The 22,115-nt window shown below is 34.5% G+C and overlaps 1 protein-coding gene across 1 annotated transcript; it reads left to right on the top strand.

The window, feature by feature from the left end:
* Positions 1-391: 391 nt before the first annotated feature.
* LOC131165856 (protein STRUBBELIG-RECEPTOR FAMILY 7) lies at positions 392-17,607 on the top strand. The gene is made up of 16 exons (XM_058123978.1): positions 392-791; positions 7,153-7,285; positions 7,381-7,452; positions 7,546-7,611; positions 7,711-7,782; positions 7,879-7,950; positions 9,066-9,137; positions 9,218-9,283; positions 9,394-9,456; positions 9,553-9,857; positions 13,102-13,385; positions 13,866-14,137; positions 15,142-15,274; positions 16,667-16,803; positions 16,891-17,047; positions 17,139-17,607. Exons 1-16 carry the CDS (start codon positions 710-712, stop codon positions 17,292-17,294), a joined length of 2,142 nt encoding a protein of 713 aa, XP_057979961.1. The 5' UTR covers positions 392-709; the 3' UTR covers positions 17,295-17,607.
* Positions 17,608-22,115: the final 4,508 nt, after the last annotated feature.

Below are 22,115 nucleotides of genomic sequence, written 5' to 3'. Positions count from 1 at the left end.
ATGTGTATATAAAATTTCTTTTAAATTCCAAAGATTTCAAATATAACCTTATATATAATTTGAAAAATAGAAAATAGGTTACTTTTGTGATTATTTAATAAATTAAACAAATAAAAAATTATTTTTCACTTTGAATAAAGTTTTTATTTTTTATCTTTTCAATAGAGATCTTAAAAAATTAAAAAATAAGTTAAACTTTTTATAACTCTTTAAGAAATGAAAATTTTAAAATAAAAAATAATTTTTAACAACTATAGGACTCTAATTATTTTCCAAATTGAGGGTTAAAATTTTATTTATTTTTATATATTTTATTATATATATATATATATATTTTTTTTCTATTCCATGAAAGCTACTAACGAAATTTGGGAAAAAAAAACAAAAAAAAGGGAAAACAACTACGACTAAATTCAAAAGCGTGTTTTCTTTGGGAAAGCTACGCATCATTTCAAACTATAATATTTGCATTGAAAGAAAAGTTAGGACTAACCGAGATAAACCCCTAAATTCTTCCTTTTTTTCTTAATATAATTTTTTCTGTGGCTTTGGATTCTTCTGGCATGTCGTGCCTGCCAGCTTCTCCTCCTCTGTTCTGGGTTTGCAATAAAGTACAGCACTGGTGAGAGAAAAGAGAGAACACAGTGAGGAGGAGAGGAAGAACAGACCAAAAGGGTTGGCTAATCGAGCTCCAGTTCACGGGAGGAAGATGGGGTTAGCCACGCTCTTGCTCATCTGCATTTTCATCTGGAGTCCGACCTCCTCTAATGGCGCCACAGATCCGACAGACGGTCTGCACTTCTCTTTCTTTCTTTTTGCTTTTTGATTTTTTGTGGGTTTTTGATGGTCTTAACTCTCGTGCATTGTTCTTGTTGCTCTGCTTCTGCAAATGATTTGGTTTGTGCTGATAACGTTGATGCTTTCCGGATTTGTTTTGTCGAAATGCTAGTGTTTTGAGGGAAATGGTTTTGAGGGAATATTGTTGGTTTTAGTCGAGGGTCGGTAGATTCAAGCTTAGAATGAGTGTCGGCGTCTACTGGAGCTCTTCTCTTATTGACGGATTTCTGGCAGCTGCTCGGGTTTGTAAGGCTTCAGGGGTTCTTAGTTTTTGGTCACGACCTTTGAAGCCTCTTTCAATAATTGTTGCTGCTTTGGATCTTATTATTTTGCAAATTTATTTTTTAGCTGAAATTTTTTTATGCCGGATCCTGACTGCTGCATCATTGAATTAAAAAGTTAACAAAATGTTATTCTATTCTATGAAAAAAAAAAAAAGAATTTTGTGTGCTTGTGCCCCTGGCATGCACTTGCGCGAGGGTGTCTTGTTGTAAGGTCCAAGTTGAGACTGGGATCAGCGATTGGCTGAAGCATTTACAGGAAAGTCATATTCTGGCATGAAAGTGAGACTGCAACAATTAACGTTCAAGACTGGACTCTTGCAATGGTTGTAGTTGAGTAGACCTCGAATCTTTATATGGGTCATAACTTACAACTTCATTTTTCTGTACAGAATGAACGCTCTTTAAGCTGTTCACTTTCCCTTTGTTCATAGCATTGGAGATGACTTTTTCAAACCCTGCAGAGGAGGAAGGATGCTTTGGCATTTCTTTAGTGATTTTGGAATTGAAGGGATGTGGGAAAAAATAAATGCAGTCTTTCACTCCTTTCCTTAGATATATGACAGGAAAAAAAACTCAATTGGATAAATATGTCTGTGTTGGATGGGATGCGTCTGTTTTAACAAACAATATGCCCATGGACCAAACACGTACACTAATCAAATTGCTGTTCATTTAGTCCTAGAATGTGAGACCGCAATCTAGGCCAGGTTTGTGCGGCCTCTCTCCTGGATGAATATCATATTAACTGCTTAAGATCATTGTGCTTCAACAAATACACCATACATGAATTTTTTCCAAATATATATTATCACATCGTTGAAATATATAATGGCTTATCATGCTCTATCAGCCTTTTCAATGCCAACATCTCTTGTAGTTTGACAAGTGAGATACTAAAGGGAATGTGATGCAGCATGGCAGAGAGAGAGAGAGAGAGAGAGAGAGAGAGAGAAGGGAAGGGAGAACAGGGAGAGCGATTAGAGCAATGTTATCTAGAATGTGGAATGTTCAACGGGATTGAGAACTCAGTATGGCACATGCTAAGTTAGGATAGGAATATGCTTAAATAGATATATCGGTGAAAAAAGTGTGACGACACTTGTATATTTTGGAGAGTATGTTGAGTTCCTAAATAAAGAAGAGATTTTCTTCTGTGAAATAAATTAATAATGACAGAAAATAGAATTAAAATGTGATGAATCCCCACTTTTAACGAATAAAAAATGTGTTATGGGAAAAATACTGAATTGAACTATGGATTATTATATTTAGCATTGTGGAATGAAAGTATATGACATTTCGAAACATTTGTATGCATACGTGGTTCACTAGGATGTTAGTGTTTTCTGGTAACTATGGATTAGAATAATAGAGGAGAAATAGAAAGAGAAGAGGGAAGAAGTAGAAGAAAATGAAGGGAAACATGAGAGACAAGGAAAATTAGAAGAGTGGGGAAGCAAGAAACAAGAGATTAGGAGGTAAATTCTTAATAATTCGTCAAAGACTGCTCAATTAGATACATCAAGTTTGCATTAATGGCAAGTAAAATGCCCTGGATATTAACTGACTGAAATTATAAAATAACTCCAAAATTATCAAAAATCCCTAGACAACTAAACTTTAAAAAAGAAGCAGCCATAAATAACTAGATTTCTTAAAATATCCAAAGGCCCCAAAAATCACAAACATCTTGAATTTATGTTTCTAGCAACTCTTCCTATACTGCATGAAAATGCTATAAAACTTATTCAAAATTGAAATCACATTATCGTTTGTTGGCTACAATAACATGACTATGCTTTGTGGAAATAAGATGAATTTGAGGTGTTTGGGATGATTGGATGAGAACAGTTGGAAAAACAATAAAGTGCAAAGCCTTTTGTCTAAATTCAAACATGTGTATCAAAACAAAGAGCATGAGTGGGCTTTCTCTGTACATAAAATTCCAACTATTTTTCTTTTCATTGTATTTACTTTTCTTACGAGAAAGGAAGTGTGTTTGAAGGAGAATAGAAGGTGTCTTATCATTGGGGTTCTTCCTCTTTAGATGATCGTTTCCACTAGCTAAGTAATGCACTTCATGAACATAAACAATAAGATGAATTTGAGGTGTTTGGGATGATTGGATGAGAACAGTTGGAAAAACAATAAAGTGCAAAGCCCTTTGTCTAAAATCAAACAGGTGTATCAAAACAAAGAGCATGAGAGGGCTATCTCTGAACGTAAAATTCCAACTGTTTTTCTTTTCATTGTATGTACTTTTCTTACAAGAAAGGAAGTGTGTTTGAAGGAGAATAGAAGGTGTCTTATCATTGGGGTTCTTCCTCTTTAGATAATTGTTTCGACTATCTAAGTAATGCACTTCCCTGAACATAAACAATAGGAATTTGAGGTGTTTGGGATGATTGGATGAGAACAGTTGGAAAAACAATAAAGTGCAAAGCCCTTTGTCTAAAATCAAACAGGTGTATCAAAACAAAGAGCATGAGAGGGCTATCTCTGAACGTAAAATTCCAACTGTTTTTCTTTTCATTGTATGTACTTTTCTTACAAGAAAGGAAGTGTGTTTGAAGGAGAATAGAAGGTGTCTTATCATTGGGGTTCTTCCTCTTTAGATAATCGTTTTGACTAGCTAAGTAATGCACTTCCATGATCATAAATCTGTTTACATTTGTAAGACGGTAACATTTATATTAGCAAACTTGCAGTGTCTAGGGAATTATGATGGTAGGGGGTTTAAAGAAGGGTTCTTAATTAGGGTTTTTTTGTTGTTGTTCGTGCCATCTTTGTACATCCCTTGGAATGCGACGGTGATTGCCCACCTAAGATAGTTGCCTTAAAAATGAAGGTCGCTTGGCTAGGTGTAGGACAAACATCGTTGAAGCGAGGTACAAGTCGCCTATGTGATTAAAATATGGAATTGCTTATCATCTAGGCAACCAAGGAATCACAAGTAGCCTCTTAGGCGACAAAAGCCGCACAATCATCAGGCAATGATAGTCACCTAGTTACTGGGGAGATCACCCAGTCATCAAGTGACAAGGCGGATAAGCATTGGGCAAGCTTGTCAACTGTAACAACATTTTCTTCTATTATAATAATTGGACCTTTAATGTTTACAAATGGTCCCAATTTATGATTAGGTTTTTTAATGTTTAGAAATTGACCAAATTTATGATTAGGATTAGTGGCCTAAATTTATGATTTGTAACCATAGAATTGATGTAGGTTCAACTCCATTTCAACTCAATTCACACAATGTGAGAAACAACTATCACGTTGGCTTTCATGCCACTTTATCCATCTATTTTCTATCTCTAATTGCCTATACTTTTCTATCTCTATCCCATTCTCTGTCCCTCTCCTTATCTTTTCTGAACTATTTTTAGTCACCTCTCCCCTTTTCTTCCCCTTTCTATGATTTTTACGACTTCTATGACTCTCTCACTATCCCTATCCTGACACCTCTGACAAGGGGGTTGACATAATGAGTCAATTCACAACCAATCTGCCATCTCCCCATCTCAATCACAACATCATTTTAAAGGGTACTTGATTTTGGATCAAACAGTTCTTTATTATTTTTCCTTTTTTCTTTGCATTATTTATTTATTTTATTTTATTTTTTCTTTTTGAGGATTTATTGTCCTCTTTTAGGTTGTAATCTCTCTTTCTTCTTCCTCATTATATTTATAAAAAAATGAATATGCAAAAAAGGAGCTTAAGTAATCCTCCTTAAAAAAGAGAAGAATATATATCAAAATAAAAACTGCCATCCAATCGCGCTGAAGATCTGAAAATGACAGCCCCCTTTAAAACAAACAGCTGCAGAAATTCACAAAGAGGGCCATATACTGAAACCTATTCTAGAACATAGAGCAAGGCATCTTGATGTAGGACAAGAAGCTAGACCTTAGGAAGATCTTTGTTGGAGAATACTTAAGAAAAATTGGATTGAGGATTGTTGGGTTTTGGTAGTTTTTTATTATATGTTTAGTTTGGTTAAGATAGTATTATGTGTATTTAGGGGTTTTTTTTTTGTAGTATTTGTGTTTTCTAGGGGTATGTTTGGAATTTAATGTAGTTTTAGGGGTTTATATGTATTTTCATGTGAAGTGTGTTTCTTACAAATAGTGTGTGAAAGCCATGGTATTGTTTAATTTGAATTTGAGAAGTGAACATGAGTTCCCCCTTGTATCTCCTCTCTCCTCCCTTCCCCTTCCTTCCTCTCTTCAATTTCTTCTAATCTCTCCCATGACTGCATGTCCTTGATGCTGCCCTTGCATCACATCTTCCTCGTCAAAATAAGAGCATTCATGGAGATATTTTGCTAACAATATCCAGAATTGATAGGGTTCCATTGTATCTTGGAGATGATTTGCTGCATAAACTGTTTTCACACTATATGATGGGAGCAAATTTTGTCTCAAGGAAAATGTATTACTGTTTTTTAAAACATTTTGAGCACTTTCTTTTGGATGGGGACTCATTTTAAAAGAATCCTATATCATACTCCTAGTTTTTAGTGTTGCTCTGGTCATTCTACAGAATGGAGACAGGCATGGTACAACTAGTAGTTTATGTTGATGATATCATCATCTCCTGCAGTAACTAGAGTGGGATTGCACAGGATTGCAGATGTCCAAATCAAGAACTTCAGTACTTGGTGTTATTTCTTGGTATTGAGATTTTATGATGTAAGAAATGGTTGAACCTATCTCATGAAAATATGCTTTGTGCTTTATGAGAATGCATGATGGGGGCTAAATTGATACTTTTATGGGTCCCAATGTAAAATTGTCTAGGGATATTGGATCAGCCTTTGAAGGAAAATGTGATATATGCAGTTGGTTGTCAAGTTGATGTACTTGATTGTCACTTGACCTGAGATATCCTTTGCTTTTGGGAGCATGAGTCACACTCCAATGCTGTTTGTAGCATTCTGTGGTGTCTCAGTGGCTCTCTTGGCAAATGTTTGATATATAAAAGTAATGAAACTGTGAGATTAGAGGATACTTTGATGTAAATTGAGCCAGCTAGTTTGGTGATTGAAGGTCTTTTACTGGATATGTTAAAGTTGCAGGGGGTTAATCTTGTTACCTGGCAATGGCATAACTAGAAGCTACCTAGTGTTGAAGCAGAATATTGAGCTACAGCACATAGTCTGGATGAGCTTATGTGGTTGAAGTGTGTTATATTAGAGATGGTAATGAAGCCATAGATGTATTTTGTGATGATCAAGCTGCCATATATATTGCAAGCAACACATTGTTTATAAGACGCAAACATTGAAGCTTACCCTCATTTTTGTGAGGGATGCTGTGTTGAAGAAGATTGTGAGGACTCCATTTATGAAATATATGGATCAGTTAGGCAATGTTTTCACGAAAACCTTATTTAAGCAATTAAGCCTGCCTTGTCTACTGGTTGTCACAAACTGGTGTTTTGGTGATAATTTATTAGAGGGGGGGGGGGGGTGTTAGAAGATAATATGTTATTTTAGTAATTAAGTGGTGCAGGTGGAGTTATTTGCCCTTTGTGACGTTTTATTGTTAGTATGTAATACGTATGCCTGAGGAGACTACTGACTGGGTTTTATCTGTTTCTTCTCATCCTCTATTCTCCATCTCTAACCCCAAGTTCTGTATTTTTTCCATTGAATCTTCAATTAGTTCAAATTTATAATAGTTTCATATTGTCATCCTTCTAGAAATGCTACTCATCCTCCTTTCCCCTTAAAAAGTTGAAAGTGTCAAGTTTTATGTGGATAATTGATCTTTAGGTAACAGCAGATGGCGTAAGATTTTCTGTAGAGAAGAATTGAAGGGGCATCAAGTAAGCAGAGGTGGATTTAGCAGTGTTGTGCTTTGATGCTTGGATGTTGCATATTCTGGGAGAGATATTCATGCCATTTTGTTGTTCTTATGTGTTCGTTGTTTTCAATTGTAATCACAAGGCAATTGTGGAGAACAAACTGAGTCACACTTTTGTAATATATGTTCATTGTACTTTTTGGCATTTTGATGCACAGCTAATACCCTTAGGAGCATGTTTGGATTTTTAAATTCACCAAGTCAGCTGACCAACTGGAATGCAAATGGTGATGATCCATGCGGACAGTCTTGGAAAGGCGTTACCTGCTCAGGCTCAGCAGTCACAGAACTGTGATTTTTCTGTTTCCCTTGTTTCTTCATACATGTATTTTAAGCATGGCTGATGCTGCTGATTCTGATACATATTCTGTTATGTGTTCCAACAGCAAATTATCGGGTCTTGGACTTTCTGGATCAATGGGTTACCAGCTCTCTAGTATGACGTCATTAATCAATCTGTAAGATCTACAGCATTCTATGATGGTTCTATGATGTAGTGATTTTTCTTTATATTCAATTATCTTGTATGATGATTTAGTGAAATTTTGCAGAGATCTAAGCAATAATAATCTCGGAAACCAGCTACCTTATCAACTTCCTCCAAATGCGCAACGAATGTATGCTTCATGTGGATATTCTTGCTTTTGCTTTTGTTGTTTTGTTATGATTTCCTTTATAATATTTCATTCAGTTTTATGAGCAAGTATTATGTGCAGAAATCTCGCGGGAAATAACTTTAATGGAGGCATTCCTTATTCAATTTCTTCAATGGGTTTGCTTAAGTACCTGTATGTCAAGTTTGATCTCACTGTCTTTATTCTTTCAGTGGATTTAAGTCAATGATTTAGATAAACTAATTGATCTTACCCCTCTTTTGATTATAGAAACATTAGTCACAACCAACTTCAGGGCCAAGTGGGTGACATATTTGGAAATCTTTCTGCCCTCACCACACTGTGAGGACTCCTCCTTCCATTCCCTATTAACAAAGTAATCTTTATGGCTGCAAGTGTTGGCAAATTGAAGAGTTCACACTTAAGTTCCCTATTATTGATAGGAATAATGCTTATTACTCAACTGATAATGAAATCATTCAGCTTTACTTTTCAATGTATGCTTGATATGTTCTCTTATTGTATCATGTTTCTCTTAGAGAAATTTTCTAAATTTATCTTTTGTCTTGCATTATATATTAGTACATGGGTTAAAAGTATAGTGTAGTGTAGCCATTTCCTAGAAACGGTTGTCTACGATAAACGATTTCTAAGGTCAAAACCAAGGTCTTAAATTTCGATTTCGACTCAAATTTTGAAGCTCCAAAAGTACGGAAATTTTGATTTCAATGTCAATTTCAATTTCAATTTGAAAAAATAATGGAAATTAATAGTAAAGTATGGAATTCTTTTATAAAGCTTTAGAAATGATTAATAGACATCATAATGTAAGTTTTAGGACAAATATATTACAAGTAAATGCACCTATGCTGTGTATGAAGTGGAGAAGTTGTAATATAATATGTGCATCAAACACATTTGTAAGATAATGTACATGAAACATATTTAGTGAATCAGTTAATATAAATGAAATTCATAAATCATTTAAATATTATTTATTATACAAATAATGATAATTTAGACATGAATGGTTAAATAAAATGTTGTTGTAAGTTTATTTTTTCATATAATTTCAAAGCACTTGTAATAATCTTTTGTTTCGATCGAAATAAATAAAATGAATTAAGAGAGAAATTTCGCTTCACTCCTAAATCTCTCATTTGAATTCAGAGGAGATTTCATTGCATAGTTCAAATTTCGACAAGTTTTGTTAAAATTTTGAGATTTCGATAAATTTCAAATGATTCGTTGAGATTTCGATGGAAATTAAACAATACGGAAATCAACTGCCATTTTTGATTTCAAGGGTGACGGAAACCGGAAATTTTGATAATTTCGTGGGAATTTAAGACCATGTTTAAAACTAACTATTTATGATACTAGAACACATAAGAATTTGTTAGATTTGGCTTGGTTAAAAAGGTATTGATGATGTCAGCCTCTTTCCCTTGCTTCAGGGATCTCTCCTTCAATACCCTGACAGGTGAGCTCCCACAGAGTTTTGGATCTCTTTCAGCTGTCACCTCGATGTGAGTATTTTATTTATCTGATGTGATAGTTTGTGTTGTTCATGATTATTTCCTCCATTTTCTTATTTTAAGCTATGCAGGTTTTTGCAAAATAACCAGTTTACAGGCACTATTAATGTCCTTGCCAACCTTCCCCTTGAGAATCTGTGAGTCATTTATATATATCAAATACTTTTCATCATGAAAAACAGATTTTCTTTTGTTCCTCTGAGGAAACTTATTGTCTGGCCCTTCATAAATTTTTTTGCTTTCTCAGGAATGTTGCAAATAACCAGTTTAACGGCTGGATTCCTGAACAGTTGAAAAATATTAATCTGCAGTAAGCAATTCACAGTTCCATCAATTATTATTTTATAATTTTTTTATTATGAAATAAAATTCTTTACATTTTTAGACTGAGGAACAATAATAACAGGAAAGATGGCAACCCATGGAACCAAGCACCTGCACCCCCACCCCCTCCTGGTACTCCTCCAGCCAGCAATGCCAACCGAAATCACAAATCTGGTCACAGTGGCAGCCAATCCGACTATAGTGGTGGTGGTGGCAACAGCAAATCAGGTATAGGAGGTGGTGGCATAGCAGGAATACTGATATCAATCCTGGTTGTTGGGGCAATAGTGGCATTCTTCCTTGTGAAGAGAAGACGCAAGTCATCCTCTGACATAGAAAAGCTTGATAATCAGCCTTTTGCTCCTCTTGCTTCAAATGAAGTGCAAGGTAGCCCATGTTCTACCTTTATATTTTTAATCAATTAGGCATCATTAGAATTCACCCCCTTTGGTTTCTTTCTGATGCTTTTAATGTTGTTACTTGAAATTGCTTGATTGCTTTTCATTTGTTGGACTTTCCCTCCTAGAAAAGGGAATAATATAAGTGTATCTGTTTCAAACAACTGCAGTCTTTGCCTTGTTTTTGTTCATTTATGCCATCCTTTGTTGACTGAGAACTCCCAATTTTTTTGTGAGTTTGGTGTATGCTTGTGATTCATCCTTTAGAACTCTTATTTTTATAGCCTGGTTGCTCATGCCTTAATAATTGTATGACCCTGTCAACAAGCAAGTCATTTTTTTCATAGTAGTGTTGGCCATTTGTTATGGCTTATAAGAATAACCTACACAGATATCGATTCTTGACTTAGAGGAATGAAATGTAAAATTTTCAAAAATGCAACTTCAATTTTTGACTTATCACTGATGGTTTTATTACCCAAAAGGTTGTATTTTTTGAATTTCATATCCAACGCCATTTCCAATTTTGACTCAAAAAAGTTCATCTTGCATCTTCTGTTGTAAACTTGTTTATTGTCATAGTAACTTCTTTTTAAAATAATTCCTCACTTCATCATAATGCATTATGTCAGGAGTAGAAGTTGACTTCATGACTTATCAGCATCTAAGGAGTTGATTGATTGAAAATTCTGTTGAATAGGCCAATGTTTGTTTTAAAAAAAATGAAAAAGGATTGGTTAGCGTGAAATGTTAATTTGGCTAGCTGTATTGACAGGAAAGAAGTATATAAAGAAAAAACCAATTTCAATTCAAAGAAGTTTTCAAGCTGGAGATTAATAGTAATGACTACATACTTGATGACCACTTTCCTTAGAGCTTGTACTTTGGTGTATAGTTTGATGCCATCATTCTACTGATCTTTCTTGCACAATTTTTCTGAAAATGTCATCAAAATCTCCCTTTAGCTTTGTGAACTCAACCAAGCTTGGTGCCATTTAGTTCGTGGGATCAAAGATATTCCTACATAAGATGCTGGGAATGTACATTGTATGGCTATAAAAGTGTTTGGTACATAGAATCTTGACAGACTTCTGAAAGGATCAGTGTTATAGCCTTGGCCTTTGCTTGAACAATAGAAGAAGAATAATTGTATTTTCAGCAGAAAAACCTACTAAGAATATGTACCAAATTAAAATCATGCCCTAAAAATTTCAATTATCATAAATAAAAAAAATTTCAACACATAATAATCCAATTAATTGAAATAATGGGAAAATATAGTCTCATACTTTTAACCATAATGTTATATTCTTATAGCATAATAATAGTAGTACTTCCATTTTTATTGATTTCTATCTTTATTATTACAGATATAATGATAGTGTGTAATAATACTATAATTTGGGTGTTAATGTCCAATTAGACAAAACAATGGTGGCAATTTAGTTCCAGAAATAGGATAAACACGGGATTGAGATTCCTATGAAATTCACCTTTGGGCAAGCATGGGAATGGGATTCCCATGGGATTCCATGTTTTGTGGGCCCAAGGAACCCAAGACAAATGGAAGAATGAGATGCCATGGGCATCACATTCGCTAGAACATTAAAAGATGCCATGAATGAAATGAGCCCTTAAGGATTTGATTTTATTTTTCATTTTCTGTCAATGAAGCTTAGTTTTTTTCAAACTTCTTTAAAGCTGACTGAATTAGAGATTTTTTTTTTTTTTTTTTCAGTAGCTGCAAGTGGTAAAAGGGGCTTTTTTTTAATATTTTTTTTTTGACCATTTCATACCCTTATCTGTCCCTGAAAATTGTCTAAATAGGCCATTTAAGCTCTCTTCAAAATTTCACAGGTGTGATAACCCAGTCATAGTCTTCCCTCATTTGTGGAAACAGATGTTTGTGTGGCTTAGTTTGGGCAATCCTACTACAAAGCAACTTGGCTTAAGCATTTTGTGCTAGCCTAAAAGTTCTTGGGATAGTGGGGCTGGGCCAGCTTGCCTAGGATGTTGCGATGGTATCAGAGCCTGAGACTTCTTAGAAGTGTGGGAGAAAAGTGCTGTCTGATACTAAGCGCAGCATCAAGTGCTGGGAGCCACCTAGAAAATCCATATGAGCCACCTCTTGAATCCCTCAGTGATTGAGACCTTGGCCCTATGACTTAGGCAATGATGTGGTGTGACGAGGACATTGCATACTTAAGGAATTTGTGATACCCCAATTCCAATTCCACAAGGGGTGTGGAAAAGGATATTTTTGTGGCTTGTAAGCTAAAAAGTTCTTGGGATGCTGGAATTGGCCCGGGGTGTTGCAACGAGATTATTTCTTGTTGTGGAAATCGAGTATAGGATGCACAACGGAATTTGTAAATTGCAGAAAATGATGAAACACCAAGACAACACAACCAGCATATATGAAAGAAAATAAAGAAACAACATGGGAATATACGTGGTTTGGCAATGCCTACATCCACGGGAGCAATCCGGCCAAGAATTTCACTATGAAATGAAAGTTTACAATACACTTCATACAATGATCTCTCTCTTGTCAAAATATGCTTAGAAGGACCTATTTCGGAGGCTTCCCTCCAAACACCCAACCGTTCCAATGTTCCAATTCAAGATTTGAATTCTTCGTCGCAGCCCAGAGCACTTGTTGACGAGAACAGGGCACTAGTTGACGAGAGAGAGAGAAGGCCACTCGTCGACTAGTGAGTCCACTCGTTGATGATTCTTTGAGTTTCTGATTTCCTGCTCTCGGTATCTCAGAACTTCTGCAATTCTTGGGCTCTCGGTATACTCCTTGCTGCTGAGCACCAATAAATCCATATGCTTTTCTTCTTCCTTTGTTTATGAGCCCCAACAAGTATAAGAGCCACACACAAATACAACATTTCTTTATCATTTTGAAGTTATAGCAGAATTTTGAGTCAGCTATTTTATTTCAAGATTTATATCGAGGATGCATGGATCAGTTGAGTTCTTTTCATGCAGAAACCAATATTAATGATCATTTCTATTGATAGCTTTATTTACTAATGATAGCTTTACTCTATTTAAATGATTTCAATTGTTTGCATGATTTTTTATCTTTAAATGATTTCATTAGAAGTCAATTTTCTCAGACTGAGTTTCCCTCTTATTCTTTACGTAATTGTGGTTCAATGCCTTAGAACTTTCTCTTGTTTGATTGAATTGCTTAATTAGTTGTTGCAGTGTTGTCTTTGCAGAAATGAAGTCTATCCAACCTTCCTCAACAATCAATACCAAGACATATGAAACTTCTGCCTCATTTAATCTTAGGCCTCCCCCCATTGAGCGTCATAAGTCATTTGATGAGGAAGATTTTCCAAAGAAACCAATTGTTGTCAAGAAAGCTAATGCAGAGCCAATAGACGCAGTATCATATTCAATAGCAGACCTTCAAATGGCTACAGGCAGCTTTAGTGTTGAGAACCTTATTGGAGAGGGGTCTTTTGGACGTGTCTATCGGGCTCAATTTGAGGATGGGAAGGTACAGTAATATACTATAATATTTGTTTGCAGGTTGATTTGATGATGGAAATATTTGATATCTCTGCGTTCCAGCTGGGAAGTTTTTCTTTTTATCTGCGTTAAATTACATAATAGTGATAAGGTCCAGTAAGATGATTACTGCATAATGAATGTGAACTGGGAAACTGGATTCGAGTGCGAACTGTGAACAGTAGAGTTTGTACAGTAAATTCTACTTAGTATATATGTTTCCTGTGCTTTGAATCTTTTATTTCTCTCTCTCTCTCTAGTCAAAAGCCCAAAAAAATGCTTTGTTCATCCAATTTTTTGACTATCAATTTTTTTGTATAAGTTTGCATTTTTGTGATTTCTATGACCATATTCCCCATTCTGCAAGTTGTGGATCATCAATGGGGTTTCCTGGTCTGATCTCCTATAATCAAAATCCCTGCTTTTTGATGGTATTCTCAACCTTCATTTCTTTTTGTCCACACTGTAGGTTCTTGCTGTGAAGAAACTAGATTCATCTGCTCTTCCCAACCACATGTCAGAAGATTTTACAGAAATAGTTGCAAATATCTCTCGCTTGCATCACCCAAATATAACAGAGTTGGTGGCTTACTGTTCAGAGCATGGACAGCACCTGCTGGTTTATGAGTTCCAAAAAAATGGTTCACTGCACGACTTCCTGCATCTATCTGATGAATTCAGCAAACCATTAATATGGAACTCACGTGTCAAGATTGCTTTGGGGGCTGCACGTGCGTTAGAGTAAGTTGGTGGGAGCAAACATCGTTTACTGTTCTCATTTCGTTGTTCTGTTTTGCACTGTTGGTTTAATAATATTAGTATTTACATTTATTTATTTATTTACTTCTTTGAGGTGAAGTGGGTAAGAGCTAATCTTGATTTGGTCTCGCTTTCTTCCTTCAGCATTACTGCTCAAGCCACCTGATGAGCAGCGCTGGAAATTGTTATTAACTGTTTTGTACTGATCCAACCCCCCTGGACTGCAAGACCAAAAAAATATCTCATGTACACGAAGGCCAAATGAGGAAAACACGATGACTTACAAAAAATCCTCTTCTTTGTGTTGTTGGATCTTTTCCTGAATACATATTCCTCTGGGATGTTGGGTCTTTTCCTGAATACATATCCCTCTGGGACAACTTATATGATTGATTTGTAAATTAATAGCCCTATATATTTATTGCAATCCAAATGAAATTTCTTAAACAAGCATTTCTTTCTAGTTATTTGCTTTTAATGGATTTATTATAGTGAGAAATCCCCAATCAAATCATTTTGTGTGCTTAAAATTTGATCCTAAACTCTTTGCCAAGCAGCCTGTGTGTGTTCTAGCTATGTCCGTTCTGACCCAAAAAAGTGGCATGATTATTAAGCATTGCTGCATCACAAACATGTTAGGACTAATCATCTTAGTTAAGCATCCATTATTCTTGGGGACTTCATGGTGACTCACTGCTGCTAATTCATTTAAAACTTAAGTTCTTTGGGTTATTTCCAAAATCGTATTCCTTCTGCATACAGATAGTGGGATATAGCAATAGCTCAAATAAGAGCAGAATAGTTTAGTAGTCTCTGTTTATGTATGCGCGCTTTTTTCCTATTTTTGTTTGTGATCAATAGACTACATTTTGACTGTTGCCGTATTTCATTTTACAGAATATAAATCTGATTTTTGCTGTGAAACCTCATGATGGAGTTGCCTGGTACTCACGAAAATCATTTCTTTTTTATATAAATTCTTATAGGTATCTACATGAAGTTTGCTCACCATCGATTGTTCACAAGAATTTCAAATCCGCTAACATATTGCTAGACACGGATCTCAACCCTCATCTCTCAGACTGCGGGCTTGCTAGCTCTATCCCAAATGCAGATCAGGTAGGTTTGAAGTGTCTTGAAGTTTTCCTGGTAGTGCATTACAGGTACTTTCTTTTGACGAAGAAATGTGAAATCCACCTGCATTATATAATTTTATCAGGGCACCTCATGTATCTGTCTTTTTTCTCCATAGCATATGAAGTCACTTCTTTTTTCCATTTGTGTTGCATGCAAGCTAACCGATCTTTTGTCACTTGAAATTAGAAAAGAGTCTGCACTGGCCTGATTTAAGCTAAAAAAATGCATGCATTTGATCAATTGAGGAAAAAAAAAAAAAAAAAACCCTTGCCCATCCAAATTCCGAACTCACCCGCCCAACCCAAACTTGCCCCAAGCCCGCTTGGGTCAAGTGTATGAACATAAAAACACCATGTGGCAGCTGTTTAAGGAAGCAAAAGTTAACTTACATATTATAAATATCCATAATATTAACACAAATGCAGATACACCAGTGCAGCAATCAAAATAATTCGTTTCATGTAAGTTTTGTTGGTGTTAATATTTATATATTTGAAAAACAGAACTGGGCTAGAATGTGCCTCAGTTGACCTCTACTTTAAATGAATATGGGTTCAATATTTAAATGCTAAGTTGCTAAATATTTAAAATCTTACACAAAAGGCAAAAATATGTTTGAATGTCTAAATAAGATGTTCTGGGATAAAATGATATTTGGTGAAGAACTTGGAACTCAGATTGCACCTATTCACAAAAAAGCTCCCTTCTCTCTTCCCTCCCATCTCCAAAAAGGCACACAAACATGTCTCTTCATCTCGTGTAAGGGAATGGAATGGCCAGATTTTAATTGTTAAAAACTTAAAGTAGAAGTACTTTGGACCAACTTTAAAGAAGTGCCCTAGAGGGCTGCCTCCCCATAACTATCAACTCGAACCCTTGATCTTCCCCTTCATATAATGGAGTGATGCCACGGGGGTCTGAGGCCTGCAGCAAGTTAAATGTCTAATCCAAGCAAGAGTTGTAATATCCTAATTAATTTTAAATTGCAGAGTGTTTTTTCACACATTCATAGTACATGCTGCGTGCTAGTATTGTCAAATTGGAGAACTTGCTTTAGGAAACCCTTATGTAGATGTAGTAGTGAACTTGAGATTGTCTCTGGCTTACCAAGCTCATTCCTTCCAAACAAAATCTTCTGTATTGGTGCCATTCATTTGCCAAGTGAGCAATCTTCTGGCATTTAAATGCAAGGCCTCCTCGTTGAATATTGTTTGAATGGAGAGGGTGGTAGCATTACTGTTAGGAATAAAATTTAGATGAAAAATTGATGTTTGGTTTAGGTTTCTATGACTTGCTACATAATGACTTTAGTTTGTGCAGTCGAAATTGATCAGTTGTGTTATTGTTGCATGCTGACATTTTTAGTCTTTGCAGGCATTGAACAATAATGCAGGGTCTGGATACAGTGCGCCAGAGGTTGCCATGTCTGGTCAATATAACATAAAGAGTGATGTCTATAGTTTTGGCGTGGTCATGTTGGAGCTTCTAACTGGACGAATGCCGTTTGATAGGTAAAAGACCCTTAATAACAGTTCTGTAATGAATTCCCCCTGGATCCCCTATCTTTCTTAATTATAATGTGATTGATCTGGTGGCAGCTCGAGGCCAAGATCTGAGCAATTACTGGTTCGATGGGCAACACCCCAGCTTCATGACATTGATGCTCTGGCAAAAATGGTTGATCCAGCACTTGAAGGGCTTTACCCGGTTAAATCTCTGTCGCGATTTGCTGATGTGATTGCCCTTTGCGTCCAGGTATTGTGTTAAATTATATGGGAGCATGTTGGGTTTATCTATCCTGCTTTATAAAATTTCTGAGTTTAAATTGTCAATTGTTTTGGGGCAGCCGGAGCCGGAGTTCCGACCGCCAATGTCTGAAGTGGTCCAAGCTTTGGTGAGGTTAGTGCAGCGAGCAAACATGAGCAAGAGAACAGTTGGGAATGAGAGAGGATCATTCAAGCGAACTGATAGCTTTGACGCACAGGACCCCAACATGTCTTGATGGCCATGGTTCTGCAGTGCAAACATGTCTTCCCTTTTGATCATATACAGTCCAAAACAGCAGAATTTGTAGCATGTTCATCGATATTCTGCACCGTAATTTATTAGTTGGACTTGGATCACCCCTGTACTTGCTGAATCCAAAGTTAAAAATATGGTAAATTCTGTGTCAATGAAACAAATTTCTAGCGAGGCTTTGTTCTTTCACTGCCCTCACAGTCTCAGCTTAAATTTATTTTTGATCTTTTTTTCGGTTGTTTCTTTAATAATAAACATTCATTCAAATGAAAGTAATGTCATTTTATTTTGTGCTAGATTCTCTTCTCAAGCTTTAATCTGGTGTTTGGCAGAATGGAAATTCCAGCCCCAATAACCAAGTAATTTGGTTTTTTTATTTATTTTTTTCAATAAAATCAATATCATATCATTCTGCTTCCATGTAATTTGCAGGACAGAAAGGTGTGAATTTTAGATATAATATGATGCTGATATTATTAGATTTTGCAAGCTACTCTTGATGTTGGCTAAATTTATTCCTTTATTAACCTTCTTATTCATCACAAGAAAACTTTAACAAGAAATGTTCACTAGTAGGAGGATCCTGTGATTGTGAGATTGTCATAATAAGCTTGATAGTGGGTATCCAGTTATGGATTTTGTATGTTAGTATCAGAAGTCATGCTTGTTTAGGACACCATTCAAGTTTGATTTTATTTCAGTTGGATATTATTGTGACAGTATTTTTATTTTAAAAAACTGCTCCATTATTGTTTCTTTAGAATTTAAAATTTAGAATGTAGGGAACTATTATCTTATTTTTAATTGGATTGTAAGCCTTTAGGGCATAGTTGAATATTGAATATAATTGATTTGGGATTTAGGGTTTATACCTGAGCCTTTGTGTGTCCGCTTGCCTGGTTGGTTTTAGTACTACTTGTTACTAGTATAGTTTAGCTTCTAGTTTTCTTTAGATTCCTTGTTTCACTCTGATAATATCATAGATTGGGTTGATGCAGAAGAAAAGAATGCAGTACAAATTCTGAATTTGAGAAGAACCAAAGTCTCCTATTCGATAAATGGGATAATTTAGTACTTCTTCTTTCATTTCCAAGAAGGTTTAGCCAATTTTACAATTGCTGACGAGTCTATACATAAATAATGTTAAGACTAATATTGTCTTAATACTATCATATAATAATGGTACAAGAAAAATAAATCTAATACGTTTATTTAAAGGATAATTCTCCTTTGTTACCTTTCTATTTCACATCTTGTATGTTGTTCCGTGAACATAACAGGTAATAAGCATTCCAAGGATGACTCGAGTGGCTAGTGCAATATACTATATTGTTTCATGAACAAACTTTAAACAGATGATCAGAGTCACGAGCTATACTAATATTTACAAGTTAAATTGAGCAGCCTTTTAATGCGTTCAAACTTAACTTTGAACTTTTTTCTTAAGCAAATTTAAAGTAATGTTTAGGAGTGTGAACTACATACCTAAATTTAGATTTATGCAGATTTAAATAAACAACAACAATAACAAATTGAGCCTCAGGTACCACTAAGTGGGATCGACTACATAATCCATTTTTTAAAATTTATGCAATCATGGATAATTTTCTATGACAAATTTAGAGTTATCAAATCCTTACTATTTTATTCTAAGTTACTTTAGATCTATCTATACTCTTTCTACCGTGAATGTGTTCATTTTTTAATTTATCTTTTAATATTATATCACCTATCCATCTAAGCATTCTCATCTCGACAACTTTTACTTTTTGGATATGCTATTTCTCAGTCATAAAACATTTTAATCCATATAACATAGCTACCCTTACATTCATCTATAAAACTTCCCTTTTAATTTTAAGGGTATTCTATGGTTACAAAGCACACTCATAACATTTTTCCATTTTAGCCAACCTATTTTAACTCTTATGTATTACATCTTAAATTTCTCCTTTAGCTTGCATAACTCAAGGTATTGAAATCTACTTGTGCTATTAATTTCGCCATCATCAAGTTTAATTTTGTCTCAAATATTCCTCCTACTATTACTTATATATTTGCCTTATTTCTACTTATCTAAGATTTCTAAATTCTAAAACTTCTCTATATAATTCTAACTTAAATTCTACTCTATCCCAAATTTCATCAACCAAGACAATATCATCTTCAAATAACATATACCATGTAACCTCGTTTTGGATACTCTTACTCAGTTCATCCATCATTAAAGCAAAAAGATAATGGTTCAAAGCAAATCCTGTATGGTCACCTTTGAAAATTTTCTAGTCTCACTACCTATAGTCCTAATACTAGTTATTACTCTATCATACTTTTATTAATCTTCTTGAAAGATATATAGCTTCTTTATCTGCTAGATATAAAACCAAATTGATTTTCTAAGACCTTTGCTTTTAGCCTTAATCTTTGTTCACCTATCCTTTCCATTGATTTCATTGTATGACTCATAAGTTTAACTCCACGATAGTTATTATAATTTTGAATATATCCTTTAGTTTTATATATAGGTGTAAAGTACTTCCCTCCATTTGTCTGACATTTTTCAAATTTTTATTATTGCATTAAATAAATTAGTTAACCATATAATTTCGTTATCACCTAAACATTTCCAAATTTCAATTAGGATATTATCCAGTCCTATAACTTTTTCATTTTTCATTTTTTTGGGCGCAAACTTAACTTCTTAACTTTAATCTTAAAAATAATCTCGTATTTTTAGTCTTTTACTCATCTATCAATTCTAAGTTTTAAGCTTTATACTGGATTTTCATTAAATAACTTACTAAAGTAAATTAGTCATCTTTCTTTTATGTCTTCTTCCATAACCAAGACAATATCATCTCGCTTTTTATACATTTTACATTACCCCTTATTCTTTTTTTCTCTAACTCTAGCTAGTTTAAAAATGTCTCTTTCTTTTTCTTTCAATGAAACTTAATAAAATTGTATAGTGCGTTTTGTCCAAATCCACACAAAATCAAATCTAAGAGCTAAAATCAATCTTCCTAAACATGTGATAAAAGTTATGATAGTGCTCATTTGTATAGTTAATTAAAGTAATATAACCAAATTCTTAAGAAGCAAAGATCCAACTCATTCATAAATTAACATGGTTCATTTTCAGCCCTAACAACTTCCGTGTCCACAAACTACGGCTATTAAACAAATGAATCAAAGTATAGATATTGGTAAGTCTAAAAGCCTATCATGAAAGGATTAAGACTCCTAGCATTTTTTCAACCACACAAAATCCTAAAAATAATCAAGAAATTGAAGAAACAGAGTAATTAAACCCTAGGTGGGATGGGGTCATCCCAATTCCATTGAGGCATTGTCCATTTTAATCTAATAACCTCACAACTTTATTTTATAAAAGCCCCTCTAATGCTGAGGTTTAAATTATTTTTATATGATCAAGATTTCACTAATACAGACCCAATGAAAGATCGTGACACTCAACTTTTTAATTTAGGCTAGGCAAGTATGTCATTGGTTGAATGCACCTCAAATGACTTTTTATCACCAAAATTGTTAAAAAGGCAATTTGTGTGCAGTCAACAAATCACGGCTTCAATCAAGTTGAAGGTAAAGAAAACTGCATGACAGAAGATTGTCGGTCTTCAGCAGGTTATGATGATCCCATTTGGCCTACTAAAAAAATAGTGTATGAGCATATTTATTGGGACTTGAATTATTTGAGTACATCTAAATCTACATATTCAAATTTAAAATTTCAATTTCTATGATTGTAAACGAAAAGAAAGAATTAATTAAATGTGGCAATCAATCCTACCTTCGGCCCTGACTTTAGGATAGAAGAACTCTTATAGGACTTGTAATTGATTGTTTTTTTTTTTTCTTTGATCTATAAATGTAAATTATATTAATTAAAATGGATATGTTCAAAAACTCTCGGCATACCGGAGAGAAGGAAGACCAATGTTCCCCATCAAATAAAAACAATGCGAATACACTCAACTTGAGCATATCCAGGGGCACAATAGGCCATCAATTCTAATAAAAAATCAAAGGACATAAAAAAGTAACTCAACAAAAGCACTAAAAGGTACTTTTATAGCAACTGTCGAAATAAAAAAATGCATCAACAAGAAGAAAAAAATAATCATAAAGGGGCTTAAAAGGACACAAGCTAATCCAAAACCGTCGCCCAAATAAAAAAATGCATCAACAATAAGAAAAAAAAAATAATCGTCACTTTGACATAAAGGGGGCTTAAAAGGACACAAGCTAATCTTAAATTTTGATGACCTCTGTTTGGGTCCTTTAAGGAGCTTTTGATATCTCTCAAGATTATTTCTCAAAAGTAATCTTAGTTTTATGGATTGCTCAAATTAAGGGTCCTCATAGGCTGAACAACTAAATCATGATCAAACATTCGTTTTTATTCTCTTCATTATTCTCCTTATGATTTGCTAAACTCAAGCTTTCTACACAGAGTTAAGACATCCGCGCATGATGCAATAAATATATATATATATATGTATGTTGAATCCGTAAAAGTGTTGCTTTCATTGTTCATTTGCAGGCTTGATAGATTGTATGATCACTTGATAATTATTCATTCGTAATGACTACTGAGTACTTGATTAGTTTCTTTCAAAGAATTAAAAAATATCAATTTGCACACGAAAGATCAAAAGACAAATTGATGTGTCAAATGAAGCTTCTCTAGAGATCACTGACCTTGTCAATTATTCCAAGTACTGCAATCAAAATCAAAATTTTTACAAACTTTTATTTAAAATAAGGTAAAATAGTTACTCTG

The sequence above is a fragment of the Malania oleifera genome, chromosome 10 (genome assembly GCF_029873635.1).
Source record: "Malania oleifera isolate guangnan ecotype guangnan chromosome 10, ASM2987363v1, whole genome shotgun sequence".
NCBI classification, from domain to species: Eukaryota; Viridiplantae; Streptophyta; class Magnoliopsida; order Santalales; family Ximeniaceae; genus Malania; species Malania oleifera.
The sequence above is the reverse complement of the archived record's forward strand: the minus strand, read 5'-3'. Positions and strand labels throughout refer to the sequence as shown.

Coding starts and splice junctions, on each gene's coding strand:
- LOC131165856 (XM_058123978.1), top strand. CDS start 710: ATGGGGTTAGCCACGCTCTTGCTCATCTGCATTTTCATCTGGAGTCCG. Junction 7,286..7,380: donor GGCTCAGCAGTCACAGAACT/GTGATTTTTCTG, acceptor GTGTTCCAACAG/CAAATTATCGGGTCTTGGAC. Junction 16,804..16,890: donor GGACGAATGCCGTTTGATAG/GTAAAAGACCCT, acceptor ATCTGGTGGCAG/CTCGAGGCCAAGATCTGAGC.